The following is a 14,824-nucleotide window of genomic DNA, read 5'->3' as shown; positions in this document are numbered from 1 at the left end:
AAACACTCTGCAAAGTTTAAAAAACTTCTGTACTGCAGAATCAGAGCCTCCTTTAAAAAGAATCAGATTCAAGGTGGTTCTGAGTCTGCTGTACAGAATTCTTTTCAACTTTGAATAAAGTTTCATCTTGGCCTTCTGATGACTTCCCAGCAATACAAAAATGAGGGTCACAGAGTTTGTTTTTGAGATATGAGCGACTAAAGACAAAATAAAGGGTGTTATTGCAGGGCGTTCCCATTGCCACGGTGACTTATTATGCCACAATAATGACCGGATCTTGCTCAGCAATAATTGGTGTTTCTTATGGTACCATAACATTGCCAATATGTGATACTGCATTGTAGTGGCAAACCTTCTAATAAGAACGTCACTTGAAAGCTTTGAAACTGGCTTGAGCCACCTCAAAGCACACATATATCCAAGATAGTGCTATCCACCATTTGAACAATAATTCGTTTTATTCCTTTAAAGTTATCCACTTATTTTAATATTTATGTAACAATGCAACTTTTTTTTACAGTCTGTCTATTGTGTAATTGCAATATGTACCGTTAGGTTTCTATTTATCTTCATGTTGTGTCTTGTAAGTTGACTCTCGTGTATACCATTACACTACACCCCTTGATTAGCATTGCTATACACGTACAGCCTTCTCAAAATATTTTTGGGGAGCAGGTCATAAGGAAAGCGGAAATCGTTTGGTGCTAAAGGCACCCAAGTGAGTGCCCAAAGGACGCAAGCTTCTAGAGGGGTCTGGGGGGATGCCCCCCTAGGGATGGTTCATGGTTCATTTATTTCACACTATTTAGATAAAATTAACATAGAAAGAAAAGTATAGTCAAAAAACATGGTTACAAGATAAAATAATTACAGTACAGGTTATAAAATGTGTATCGTGGCCAAAGTAGCAAAGGCTTTCTAGTTAAAATTTAGTGCAATTTAGTGCAATCTGGGGGATTTAAAGTGACAAAATTTCACACATGGAATTGACACTTGCACGGAGTCTGATAAGAAATACTGTAATGTTAGTTAAATAAACATATTTATGTGCCCGACACAAAAAAACAGTGCAGACGCGAATTTGTACGTCAAACAAGCTTTTTCAAGCTTTTATAACATCTCCAGTGACTTTACGTTCGAGCTAAAAATGTGTTGTGTCTGACATTTTCTGACTGGAAGGAAACGGTCAAGCTTTCTGAGGAGGCGGCTCATTGAGCTGTCGACCGCCCAGTTTTGAGAAGGCTGCACGTATAGTGTACATAATTTGTAAAAATGCAACTTAATTTTTGAAAAAAAAACTTTAACTTTAACTTGAATTAAGGGCAAACCACCAGTATTTTCCTCTACTTCCACACTAGATAAATGCACACAGTTTTATCACTTGGGTACAGCAACTTTCATACAAATCTAAAATGTGAGAAAATAATCCCAAAACTACACACATCAAAATCAAACATTGTCAGTACACATAAAATGATCTCAATGTATTTCCCTATAAAGTATATCTGTTCTGTAGAGAAGCTTCACTGTTACAGTACCTCTAATTCCTTTTACATATTTTTTGTGGCTTGAACTGTGCTGATATAACAATTTTTGTTACAATGTCTTCTACATGTGAATGTCTGTGTCACCAGCAGCATTTGGGAGTGCTGCACTTTAAAAAATTCTTCAATTTTCATTAGCTTGCATGTTAAAACGAAGACTTGTAATGCAAAGAAAAATGATGTTTATGTTAAAGGCATGTCTCTACATAGTTTCCAGGGAAGAGACCAGTAGCTCCTCCTTCAGTTACACCCTCAAACCATCCATCATCATTCTTCTTAATGACATATATGATAACTCCTTCTGCAAAAGTAAGTTCATCATCTCTCTGCTGATTGTATTCATAAAGAGACACCACTGAATAGAAAGAGAAAAAAAATATTTTAGTCAGAGCCTTCGAGCATGTCATAATCATCTAAATCATCTTTTGTCAGGAGACTTGCTTGTAGCCAGTGGGTCAATGTAGCCTATCAAGTGAATACCAAAGACAAAAATAATACATTCCTGACATGATTTATTTCATTTAATTAGTCTTGAATGTTAGGCAGGGATACCTCAACAGCTGTTGCCAATATCAATGGCCAAACATTTCAGACCATGACACCATGGAACTCAGTTGCCTACTTTTTGCAAGGATGTCATGGTTTCTGCTCAGCTGTGATTAACCCTATGTTTCAGTTCTGGTGATTACATCAATGGGGTATTTGCCTAGTTTTTCATGTCCTCCATAAAGAACACTACTGCAAGCATGTTCATCACAACATCCAAGGGCAGTTTCCTATGTATGCTATCAACAAACCAACCTTTTTCAATGTAGTTTTCAGGTATCCAGGACTGTTCATCTACTGGTGGTGGAGGTGTCTGGTACATATCCTCTGGAGGTGCTGGCATTGGCAATGCAGATGGTGTTTGGTAAAAATCTTCGTCAGCTGGTGGGGGTGGGGGTAAAGGACTTAACGCATCTAAATAAAACAGGAGTAACTGAGAATCAAAAACAATTACTTTATGCTCTTAGGACATCCAGTGTGTTGATCATTATTGGAAAAATGCATTCAGTATTGCAGCACCTAAATGGTGGAATTCTGTTCCATGTGAAATTAGATCTGCTAAAAACCTAAGCCAATAGTATTTTAAACCTAAACAGAAAACCTATTTGTTTCATATTGCTAATTTTTAGCCTCCTCTGGACCCTGACATTAAACACTTTTATTGTCGTGATTTTACTGATTATAGTTTTTAACAGTCATAAGTTTTTTATGTTTGATTTCTTTTTTTTTAATAGTTTGATATTGTCTTCTTGTTAAGCTCTTTAGAGTCTTCTATAAATTGCATTTGCTATACAAATGAGGAATTAGTATTAGGATTAAAAGGGCACTGTCAAGCTAAAATTTGCTGTTTTTATGTCATAACTGGGTAAAAATCTAAATTAGTACTTAGCTCACACGTACAATATTGCTGACAACCCACTGACAAGATATGAAATGTATTTATGGCACAAACAGCTATTTGTATTTAATTTTCGGCGACTTTCTGCGGACTCCAAATTTGAAAAAACTGGCCAGTTTTTGAGAGTTTCATCCATTTCCATCCTTTCCATCCATGGCCACTAACAACAAAGCATAGCTTCAGTGCACTTCAATGGTTATTGGTAACAAAACCACATCATTATTTTTTGGTCTTCATTGATGCAGAGGTCTTTTGGTGTTTTGACGTTTCACTAAAATAGCGTGACACTGCCGCTTTAATATCGATACTGCTGGGGACTAGGGAAGATTATGGTCAGGGTCATGGTGAATGACGTGTTTTTTTCTTGAGGACTGTAATACGAAGAAATGACAAACGTGTTATTGGAGTAAAAGATTCTTTTGGAAATTGCACTATTGGTGAAATAAAGGGAAATGCTTCTCTTTATGCAGACCTGACTGTGAACTTTTACAATAATTCATGACCACCTTAGTCTTTCACTGTCAGGAATAAAAGTCAAGACCTCCAAGGTGATGTCAACCAAACAAACAAAATTCAGGCAAACCATCTTACCAACTATAGATTCATAAGTTTCTGCTCCATCTGGAAAAAATGGAGAAAGAAAACACCTTATTTGATGAGATGGGAAATGTGTGAAACCAAAAGGAATGTAAGAGATTAAGGAACATTAAATTTCAACTGAAAAAAAAGAAAAAGAAAATGTGCCACTATTTTTAATTATCTCAATTAGCTTTAAATTTCCTATTTGTTGGGATCCTTTCCTTTGCTATTTTTATGTGGCAGCACCAAATTTATGGAACAATCTTCTTTTTGTAAAAATATTTATGTAAATAGCTTTTAAACAGCCCTCAAAACATATCACATATCACAAGGCAATCCTCAGTCCCTAAATTTAGCAATCACTGTTGTAAGTCTGAACTAAAATAGCATTACAAATGTACTAACTCAAACTACAAAATCAAACTACCGGTATTATTCTTAACTGCAAAGTTGCAAATATTACTGGTATATTGATATTCCTGCTGCCTAAGAAAAAGTTAGGAGCCTAACCCACATTTCCAGGGGTCCACAATAACTAAGTACCGGTAATTATTTTTTTTTACCCATCACTGCATTCTAAAAGAAACCCTTGGCACAACCAATACTCTTGCTCATTCTGTATCCTTTGCCAAATTGTTTTCCGGGGTCTACGTACTAGTTGTTTCCTGAATCTCCCTTCTGGTTTTCATATTAGAGCAGCATGGGTTTTAGCACGTGTCTGTAGCTAACTGTGCAGCTAATTACAAGACATGTTATGTGAAAATAAAATAGGTAAATATATAATTTAATGGGAGATACTGAACAGTTGGTTATGGAGTTATGCATATATTCCTACTAAGGTTATGATCTATGTGCACCCTATCTAGTTTACCATCTAGAAAAAAGTCATAGGATGTAACTAAAGAATTCCTTGTGCCGATTAACATGACTTCGCATTTCTTGTGGTTACTTATTAGTCCGTTTTGTCTCCACCAGTAAGTGATATAGGTAACGTCTCCATTTACCGATTCTGTCTCTGGAATTGGGATGATTACTCTTTTCATCAAAATACTATGGCTGTTTGAAAATGCCAAATAAACATGCACGATCAAATGAAGAAGAATTGGTTTTAGTCGCATTGCATCAGGAATTGTTTTGAAACTGGTTCCAAATTGTTATTGTTATAGAAGTTCAGACGTGTTTCCTTATGGAGAAAAAAAATCTATTTTTTACCTGTTCTTGTTGCAACTTAATAATTTCAGTGATTTTGGCAGGGCGTGAACACATATACACAAGTAAAAATCAGGTTCTCTATTTAAAAACTCCTGCATGGCTGTATGGCTCTTCTTTTTTTGCTAACTGTTGCCCTCTTAGCCACTTGAAAAGCCTGCTCAGTGAGATGTAACCCAAAGATGCCTTCCTGATTGGCCATAAAAATCTTTACGAAACATAATGATAACATAGATTTTTCATAACATGATAACTAGGCATACTTTTGATGAATTGAGCTCAATCTTACCTGAAGAAGGGCGAGTTCCACCTGAGTTTGGCAAAGGAGGAGGTGGGGGTGGGGATATTACTGCTCCAGTCAATACTGGGGGTGGTGGTGGGGTTGGAGGAACAAGGCATGGGGGAGGGGGTGGTATATTAGGTGATGTTGGTGAAGAAGGAAATCCTTGAGGTGGAGGTGGGACTAGTGGTGAAGCCATGTCTGTTATAGGTGGAGGAAGAGGAACTTCTGGTGGGGGTACAGCAGCAGGTACAGTAGGGGGAGGAACAGACGATCCTGCATCAAAAGCAGCATCAGATGGGACAGACGGAGGCATTGGAGGGGGGACAGGAGGTGGAGGAGGTTTTGTAAGGGGTGTCCGCCTTGTGGTTCCTGTGCCAGTTATGGTTCGTTCGTTTCCCTTGCTTGTTTGGGATTGCTTCTTTGTGCTTCGGCGTCGAATATCTTGTCTATCACTTGTCTTCGCTCCATGACCTAATCATAACAAGTCAAGCAACACACATTTGTGGTCTGACTCTTTAACATGGAACAAATGATGGTAGAGAATGAACTTAACCCCTAAATGCACAGAACTACCCCTTACTAATTCCATCCAATCCAGCCATTCTCTGAGTTCTTATCAGTTGTCAAAAAGGTAAATTTAGTCCCAGCCAAATTCATGCAGAAATCCATTTTAAGCATTAGGTAAAAACATCTTTGACAAAATGAATAATTACCTAAATTATCCAGAACTGAATAATCAGTGGTTCTTCTGGTGTATCTTAAGAGTTTCTCTTGTTCTGCTGGGGCAATAATCCTGTGCGTCCGTCCTGTAGGTTTACTTGAGGCAAGCACACCAATTTCACGCCTTGCTACCTTTTCCTTATGGATATCAACAGTCTGAGAAGATGTGAAACATGATAACTATTTATTTATTTCAACACAATAAAAGTTAACCCATTGACATCCAAACCGGCCGAAACTGGCCAGATTTTACTCTGTCTAACACAAGACGATTTTACTTGACAATGGGGAACCCCTGGGAGTCAATGGGTTAAAAGCAAAAATTAATTTAAGCCATTATGACTTTTTAAGAAAAAAACATGTGTATCCTGATTATGAATTCAAGCCTGAATTTCAATGTGAGCATGATGCTTTGCTTTTTTTTTACATTTTAAATTGTGGTTACAGTGTGTTTTCACTCACATGATCAGTAACCTTGTTTTTCCACTGAAACAAAAGAAAACGTTTGCATGACAATAGAGCTCAATTCCCGGAGGATTAGTTGGGGACACCAACATGGCCGCCGTTCCATTGTTTAGAAACACCAACATGGCCTCTGGGATGTCATATGAAAACACTCTATACACATGAAACAGAGAATGAATAGGCCATTTGCAACAAACTGGTCACATGACTGATAATTGGTGAACTTAAAGCTTGGACTTTATTAATTCCAGAATACAAATTTTCAGAGAAACACCACTTAAGGTAAAGATTGTATGACCATTTAAACACTCGAAAATTCCATACTTTTGTTTACTAGCGAAAAGCTTTTGCCCTCCAATGTAATTTTTCATAATTACGCGCCACAAACAGAGCTTAGATTCCTATATTTACCATGGGTCAAATAAACAAAAATAAGGGAGCAAGGGTAACAAATTTCAGACTTTCATATTTTGACGGAAGAATTTTAAAGCGGTTTTAAACCTTACAAAATAAAGGGATTTGTGTGAAAATCATCGAAGCGTGACTGGTTGGCAAAGTGTCCTTTTCCCATACAAATCCTTATAATTTCTTTCAACTGTAACAACACCACTTTAAACAATATACTTACAAGAATCGGCATGGTATTTTGAGCTACTCTTTTTATCTCTGGAATATTAACAAAGCCCAATTTTAAAACTCCGGCATTCCACAGGAAGCCAGAGTAAAAATAATTTCATGAAATCAGGCGAATCATCATGTTTATGAAAAAAGGTCACGTGACGAATTGTTGCAAAAAGGCCTCTCTCAGCTGGTAGACACAAGCAACTAACTTCAGCAATATGATTAATCTTTGATTCCATGTCTTCCAGTTTCATAACTTGTTGATCTAACAGGCTCAACATATTCAGAGCCAATGTATTGATCTGATAAGCCACGCTTGCAAGCGACTGGGTCGCAAACTGTTTCGTTTCTTCCAACACAGCTCTGGTTTCCTTTAACGCTACAGCTCGGTCACAGCCCGATTTATAACGAGCATTCGTTTCTAGATACTTTTGCTCACAATAGGCCGCTACTTTGGCAAGATTTTCGTGTCCATCGCTCAAAGCCCGTCGTCCTTCAGGTATTTCTTTATCGATAAGTGAGAAAAGCGAGCCATCAACATCCGCCATCTTGGTATTTTTCTAGCCGATGGAATTTGGACGATGGACCCCTGGGAACTAAAACAGATCCATGCGGAAAAAGATAATTGACCAAGCCCAGCTCTCCTCCGGTTTTCCGGTTTTCTTAGAATCGAGGCAGTTGAAGAGCGGGAACTATAAATTCTCTCACTGCCGAGAAAAGAATGAAAAAGATGGCCCCTGTAAGTAATTTAGTTTATGATATTGTCTTCTTCTCTATTTTTCATTCAAATCGTCGTTCATTCTACTTTCCTTATGCGCTCAGGTGTGTTTTCAGAGCCGTTTTTGAAGGTAAAAGGACTCAATACGCCGCTTAATTATCATCGCTGACCACGTCACAAGTTGATGATTTTAGGACATTTATAAAATGTTGGAGGATTTAAGTTTAGGTTCACGATGCATAGTCCTCGGTAAGTTCTGGAACTTAGAAATCTTAGGGCTCCTGGTAACATACCATTTACCTTGTTATGAATTACTAATGTAACATTGTTGTACACCAATAACTTCTTAGGGAAAAGGATTTTAGGACAAAATAAAGGATATCCTATTGAGAAGATCCTCAAAGCCTTTTTTGTAGGTAAATTGCCTTAATTTGAATTATTAATGACGGTCACATCTTGTACACCAATGACTTCTTAGAGAAAGGCTTTAAGGACAGAATAAAGGATCATGATTTCTTTTGACAAGATCCCTAAAGCCTTGTACTCATGTTGCGATTATAGTAACCTAATTTGTTTAAATTACAATAAATGGCTGCAGCCTGAAAGAGGCAATTGCACGCAGCCAATCTTTGTGTCTGTGTCAACTAACTGGGGAAGGGGTTGTCCCAGTGGGACATAAAAGAACCCACACACTATTCGTAAAGAGTAGGGCATGGAGCTCCAAGTGTTGTGGTCAGGCCTAATTTCATTCAATCATGTGCTGGGTGAAATCGCTAATGGACTGATAGCGGCGCCTGTATATGCTGATGTCCGATCTCACCCATAGATCCCTTGCTTGTAAAGCGCATTTGAATATGTCAATAGAAAATGCCCTATATAAATTCATTACCATTAAGAAGCAAAGTTTATTGTTCTGGTGGTTTCTTCTGCAAACTAATTCCCGTTAAATTATTTGTCCCAGCTTCTACTGGTGACATTGAAGGGGAACATTGGCCCATTACATGCGGCCAAGAAGTCCAAATAGATGACATGGTATTTGACTCGGTCAATTTTTTTAATGCTTTTGCTGCGAAACCCTGTCATTGTAGCAAAACAAAGTGAAAGTAACTTTGCCCTCCACAGTTCAATTTTTGCTGGCCTTGCATAAACGTTATGATTAATTTTCCTGGAAAGATCGTGGAATTATTTGAATTTCAGAGAGTCTCTACACAGGTAGTAAATTTTTCTACCCTGCAAATTTTGGAATGAAAACGTTCTCGTATTAAATTTGTCGAAACTCCGAAGAATTCAAATCACAGTTTTTAAGCCAGAAACCGTGGACAGTAAAGGTTATATTTAAAAGTCAACGTTTACAACATATCAGAGTTTGACTTTTTGTAGCACCTTTTGACCGAGTTGTAGCTTCCCGAGACTGAGTCTAAACTCGCCAGAAGACCCAAGAAAAAGTGCTTCTCAGGACTCTTCAGTAAAGGTTTTACAAATAATTATTGGCATAGTTACCCGACATGAAAAAACCGTGTACGTTTCTTCCCGGTATCTTAATGGATCATCATTCATTAGCTAATCAGGGTATCTTTTTTCGTAGTATCAAGAACGAAGCACTTAAAACTCGAAAACATGCTGGTCGCCTTGACCAGAGCAATAAAATGTTTGAAAGACACCTTGGACGCCACATGTAACACCCACAGAACAAAAACTTGCGCATTTTTCCAGCACAACTGCTTTCAGGAAATGAATGCACTGAGAAATTTGACCACGGTAATTTGTTTTCGTGCTTTCCAACCGTAAATTCTTTTTTCCGTGCGTTAAATTCATCGGCAAGTTAAAAACCACTACATCAAAGCGCAAGTGAATAAAACGAAAATAAATGGTGGTCAAAACGTGGGGCCAAAAAAAGTGAGATTTAGAAAAGAAACGTCCCTTAAGAACTTTCGTAACTTCGTTAATTTTTTTGACTAATTTCCACTATCAATGAAGGACAAATCCCGATCATTCGAAAATATCAGTACAGGAGAATAACGACGAAAATTGAAACACCCCGAGCGAGCATTTTGTAATTTTACGAGTAGAGGGTTCTACCACCTTATTGGAGTTAACTTCACATGATGGCTGAGTTGCTCCGCCATTCGTGGTGACCACGCAAGTGTTCGATCCACGAGAGGGGAGGGGGGGGGGGGGTCATGACTAAACGTGTGCAAGTTAAACAAATGTATATTCCAGTAACTGTACCCCCTCTTGGAGAACGCTGTGTACCAATCCCGCGCAAAGTTGTAGTATCGATGTTAGATGAAAAACAACGTAAAAAACAGAAAAAAAACACTCGTCGCGGTGTTGTATAAAATGAAGGTCACGAAAGGGTAAAATGGTTGCTGCGATTAGCCTTATCTTTCGGTGGAAAAATGGGATTTCGTTCCTGGGAATGGGAGATAAAGAGTCCTTGGGGCAAATGGGATTTGCATTAGCAGAGGTTATTCAGGTATTAGTTCTGCTCAAAATTCCTGATATCAAATATTTCGTGCGCTTTTCTTGCGTTCATGGCGACTGCCGCGTGAGAGTGAGGACCCTCCTAATGCTAACAGAATTGTTTTTGAACCTCGAAGCTCCCTACCTACTGTGATACGGCATCACTAACACGAATCGACTTCCCTATACCCACTGCAACAAATGCAATCACTCGAAAAGACGAAGCTCCGATGAAGTATTGGGCAAGGCGCCATAGTAAATGTGTCAGGAACTGAAACGGCCCTGAACGTACCTACCGACTTGCAAGACCTTCGGCGAAGGTGAGAATACTCATGTTCACTTGATGAATTTAGTGATGGTGACAGCAATTCTGAAAGGTGACTGGCTGACGAGAAACTGCACCATTCAGAGAGTTTCATGTGCTACGTGATAGTAGACCTTTGTCAGCAATTGGGTAAGCAATCCCGTGCAGCTATAAATAGGCAATTTTCACGATGGCGTCATTTCACTACAACTACCACAATTCAGTTCGTTTTTCTTTTCATATTTAAATTTTGTATTCCCAGTGGGGTAAAAATAACAATAGCTCTAATTAACATGAGACAAGCGAAACCTGAAGGATTCTGGTACTTGTAGTCATATGGCGTCATCATCAAAAAATGTCCTATCATAAACATTGTCTTAAAGCTGCGTTCTCCAGTAACCTCATGTTTCGCTTTGATAGGGTCGGTGGTTATATGAAAGCAGCGAAGGGCCAACTGCGTCCAAAACTGATCGCACGGGCCGAAATCCCGTTATGACTTGTTTGCTTAATTTGTCCGAAGGTACTGCGTTCGTCAGCGCATGCGTAAAAATGTTCTTGATCTTTGATACGTACCATACCAAAAAAAGATGCCGATTTTTACAAGGAATTGTCCCGGATGAATTCCAGGACCTACCGATTCAATTTGGGCAAGTTTTGAAAGCTAAAAACTTCAATCGGTGCTGTATTTTGCTGGTAAGACTGGGTGGCCCGACACTTACAATAGATGAAAAAGATGACAATAGATGAAATACAATAGATGAAAATAGATGAAGTGAGAATTGGGGGGCTTTCCCGCTGTTGGAATGACACGATTAACCAGAATTCTTTTTGGGGCATGAACGAGGTAACTTGAGAAGCACGAGACTAGCCCTTATCAAATGACTAAGAGCGGCCGGAGGAAAAAAGTGAGAAAATTTCTGGCTAGGTGCCAAGTGTGCTGTTAACGTAGACTCATTCAGAACACGTTTTTAACGTAGAAATTTCGTGACAATCTAGGACTTCTTTCGCAGGTATCCTCGTAGCGAAAAACTGGCCGGTGTAATGAAAATAAGAGAATACTTACATTTATATTTGCAAATTACCTGTCCTCTTATCACTAAAATCAAACACTAGATCTCTATGCAATAAGCGCATTCAAAATCTCTTCATATTACAGTGTGAGTCTGTTTTTTAATGGTTTTCCTGTTACTGCGTATGATAAATATTTCGTTTCCCTCCGGTCTTGTTCTTATGATCTTCGCGGAAATTACGTTCTTTTCCTCAATAAACCTAGAAGTATAACAACCAATTATGCTCCTAATTCTTTTTCTTGCTTATCAGATAAGCTGTGGAATGCGCCACCTGATTTTATTCTAACCACCGAGATGACAGGTTTTAAAATGAGAATCCAGGGCCGCATTTTGTATAGCCACTTTTGTTTTTAATTAACGTATCTTTTTTAATATTAATATATTTAGTCATGTATCCGTATATGCTATGTATTCTCGGCTGTAAATGTACGGTCTATAAGGTATTTGTACATATAAACTTTGTTGCGACTTGTTTCGTTTTCAGTGATCACATGGGGTGAAAGGAACGTTCTCATTGGCTAGTCCCACAAACCGTTCAAGGGCAACCCTTGCAAAGGAATGATCTTACGGAATTATTCTGTGGGGGAAGGGTTAACTGTACAGAAACGCACTGAGTTTGTTCATGTCGATTAAACTATGCCAATAATTTGCAAAACCTTTACTGAAGTGTCCTGAGCTTACCTAAACAGCACTTTTTCTTGGGTCTTCTGGCGAATTTATGCTCAAACGGTCTCGGCAAGCCATAACTTGATCAAAAGGTTCTACAAAAAGTCAAACTCTGATATGTGGTAACTCTACGGTTATTGACTTTATTTTTTAACCTTTACTGTCCACGGTTGCTTCCTTAAAACCTCTGAAATTTAAATGTTTCGGAGTTTCGAATAATTTAATACGGCGAGAACGTCATCATTCCAAAATCTGCAGCCTAGAAAACTGTAAAATCCATTGTTTTCCTGTTTAAAGACTCTCTGAAATTCAAATAATTCGACAACCTTTCCAAGAAAATTCATCATAGCGTCTTCGAGAAAATTTCAAGCTTTTATGCAAGTTCAGAAAAATATGAATTGTGGAGGGCAAAGTTACTTTCACTTTGCTTTGCTACAATGACAGGTTTCGCCGCAAAAGCACTAAAAAATAAATCCAATTGAACAGGGTAGATTTCATGAGGGTAAGGTAATATTATACACTTAATATATGGTCCCGAGGGAAACATGCAGTTAGTTTTGTTTTCCGGAGAGTCCTGATATTTACCGAGATGAAGTCGAGAGACATCAGGTCCCAGTTGTTCAAACGATGGATGGCGCTATCCAGCGGATAAACACTAGCAAAACCAATTGAGTTATTTAGTGGATAGTGATTTATCCAGCGGATAGCGCTATCCATCGTTTGAACAACTGGGGCCAGGTCTCGAGGGAAAACAAACTAACTACAATTGTAGATTCCCGAGGGACCGTACATTAAAGCCGCTGTAAACGTTGAAACTTTTAGGTAAAACTTGTCTGCAACAGCGCAGCGAAACAAGTTTAAGAAGGCATTGCATGCACCGTGTAACATGGTCGGTTTCGTGAAACTATTTTTAACTGTTTCACGAAAAGTAGAACCGCTTTCTACTTCTACAACGGTCGCAGCAATCGCAGTGGTGACACTTTGTCACCCTTATCAAAAGCACAATGCATCAAATAGGCAACTTTCACGACAGCGTCATTTGACCACAACTACCATAATTCAGTTTGTTTTTCTTTTCTTATTTAAATTTTGTCTTCCCAGCGAGGGAAAAATAACAATAGTTCTAATTAGCATGAGACAAGCAAAACCTGAAGGATTCTTGTACTTGGAGTCAAATGGCATTATCATGCAAATGTCCTATTATTACCTGTATTTCTGGATATACCAACTCCTTCCCCAGTTAATTGACACAGACACAAAGATTGGCTGCGTGCAATTGCCTCTTTCAGGCCACAGCCATTTATTGTAATTTAAACATATTTAACTTAGTTTACTATAATTGCAACATGAATACAAGGCTTTAAGGATCTTGTCAATAGAAATCGTGATACTTTATTTTGTCCTTAAAGCCTTTCCTTAAGAAGTCATTGGTGTACAAGATGTGATTGTCAATTCAGAATAAGGCAATACCATAAGAAGTTTACCTACAAAAAAGGCTTTAAGGATCTTTTCAATAGAACATACTTTATTTTGTCCTTAAATCCTTTTCCCTAAGAAGTTATAGTGAATAACATTGGAATGAGCTAAGATCTTCACAGAGCCATGTTGTGAGGAGTACATGACTCCATGCCGCGAATATTGGGGGAGGATGGAAGAAAAAAAAAACGTTACCACTCAGCTACCCCATTCCTGAGTGGTGCACCCCTCCTAAGAAAAATCGTGGATCCGCCCCTGTAAAGTCTGCGATGCAACAACCCATTCTTCCATTTCCTACAGTATGGTGTCCTTGGTCCGCGACTTTTCCGAACATGATGTTATATTTCCTGGTTAACTAAAATATGACCAAAAACAAATGTGTCCGATGATTTATTGGTTTTCTTCTTTCACATGACGAAATCTCCGCCTTCCTGCTATCGGTCAGGGCCCGAACAATCGATGGAAATCGATGATCCGAAAAACAATCGATCAATCCAGGGTAATTGATTACGGTTAATTAACTGGCATCGATTGGCATCGGCCAATCGATGACCAATCGATAATCACGCAAAAGTAGTGGAGAACTTCATGGAGTGTCGTCGATTGGCGTTCCTATTGGTGATCGATGAAAATCGATGTTGTTTAATTGATCTGATTTCTCGCGGACCACGGACTCCATACTGTACCCCACACACGCTGACACGCCCGCTAACACTAATCAAAACTATGGCAGTTAATTATTAGGCACTCCTTACTTTCGGTGGAGTTTCTCGTTTTTCAAAAAAAGTGAAAAATGATCATACAAATTTGAAACAAAATTAGATGGTCGAGGTTTTACAAGTATTCACGTAGATCTTCGTCGAATTGACAAAGGCTCCATTTACATTTATAACTTCTTTTGTTTTCTGTCAAAGTAACAACGTAAACTTGTAGTCTTACCGAGCATTTCTTTTCTAAGCATTGACTTGAGGTCAGTGGATGTCGAAGTGAACGAAGACAATAATATTTCCCTTCAAAATAAAAGGGGAGTATTAAGGCCTTTTAACTTCTCAAAACACTGCTAGCTTTGATTTTTGAAGATACAAAAAACAACTTGGCGCAATAACGGCATAAGGAAAGGAGAGTTGACGACGATTTGCATGAAAAATTGAGAAGAAGACAGAATAGTAAACGACATTACTTACAGCGGCCATCCTTCTTTTGTTCGGCAGCAGGGCGGGTAAACAGTGAGAAAAGTTACCGCGTTTTTCCCGCTCTTTTCA

General features: G+C 38.5%; 1 protein-coding gene across 1 annotated transcript; it reads right to left on the bottom strand.

The window, feature by feature from the left end:
* Positions 1–439: 439 nt before the first annotated feature.
* LOC138013344 (abl interactor 1-like) lies at positions 440–7,436 on the bottom strand. Its single transcript, XM_068860392.1, has 6 exons — positions 7,075–7,436; positions 5,773–5,935; positions 5,066–5,530; positions 3,580–3,609; positions 2,346–2,504; positions 440–1,899 (listed from the first exon to the last, which is right to left on the bottom strand). Exons 1-6 carry the CDS (start codon positions 7,411–7,413, stop codon positions 1,733–1,735), a joined length of 1,323 nt encoding a protein of 440 aa, XP_068716493.1. The 5' UTR covers positions 7,414–7,436; the 3' UTR covers positions 440–1,732.
* Positions 7,437–14,824: the final 7,388 nt, after the last annotated feature.

The sequence above is a fragment of the Montipora foliosa genome, chromosome 8, assembly GCF_036669935.1.
Source record: "Montipora foliosa isolate CH-2021 chromosome 8, ASM3666993v2, whole genome shotgun sequence".
NCBI lineage: Eukaryota > Metazoa > Cnidaria > Anthozoa > Scleractinia > Acroporidae > Montipora > Montipora foliosa.
The sequence above is the reverse complement of the archived record's forward strand: the minus strand, read 5'-3'. Positions and strand labels throughout refer to the sequence as shown.

What these genes read in the sequence shown, in the direction of transcription:
- LOC138013344 (XM_068860392.1), bottom strand. Translation starts at nt 7,413, where the DNA reads ATGGCGGATGTTGATGGCTCGCTTTTCTCACTTATCGATAAAGAAATA. An exon ending in AACTTATGAATCTATAGTTG is followed by an intron (nt 2,505 to 3,579) that starts GTAAGATGGTTT and finishes TGTTTTATTTAG; the next exon opens with ATGCGTTAAGTCCTTTACCC. An exon ending in TGAAAACTACATTGAAAAAG is followed by an intron (nt 1,900 to 2,345) that starts GTTGGTTTGTTG and finishes CTTTCTATTCAG; the next exon opens with TGGTGTCTCTTTATGAATAC.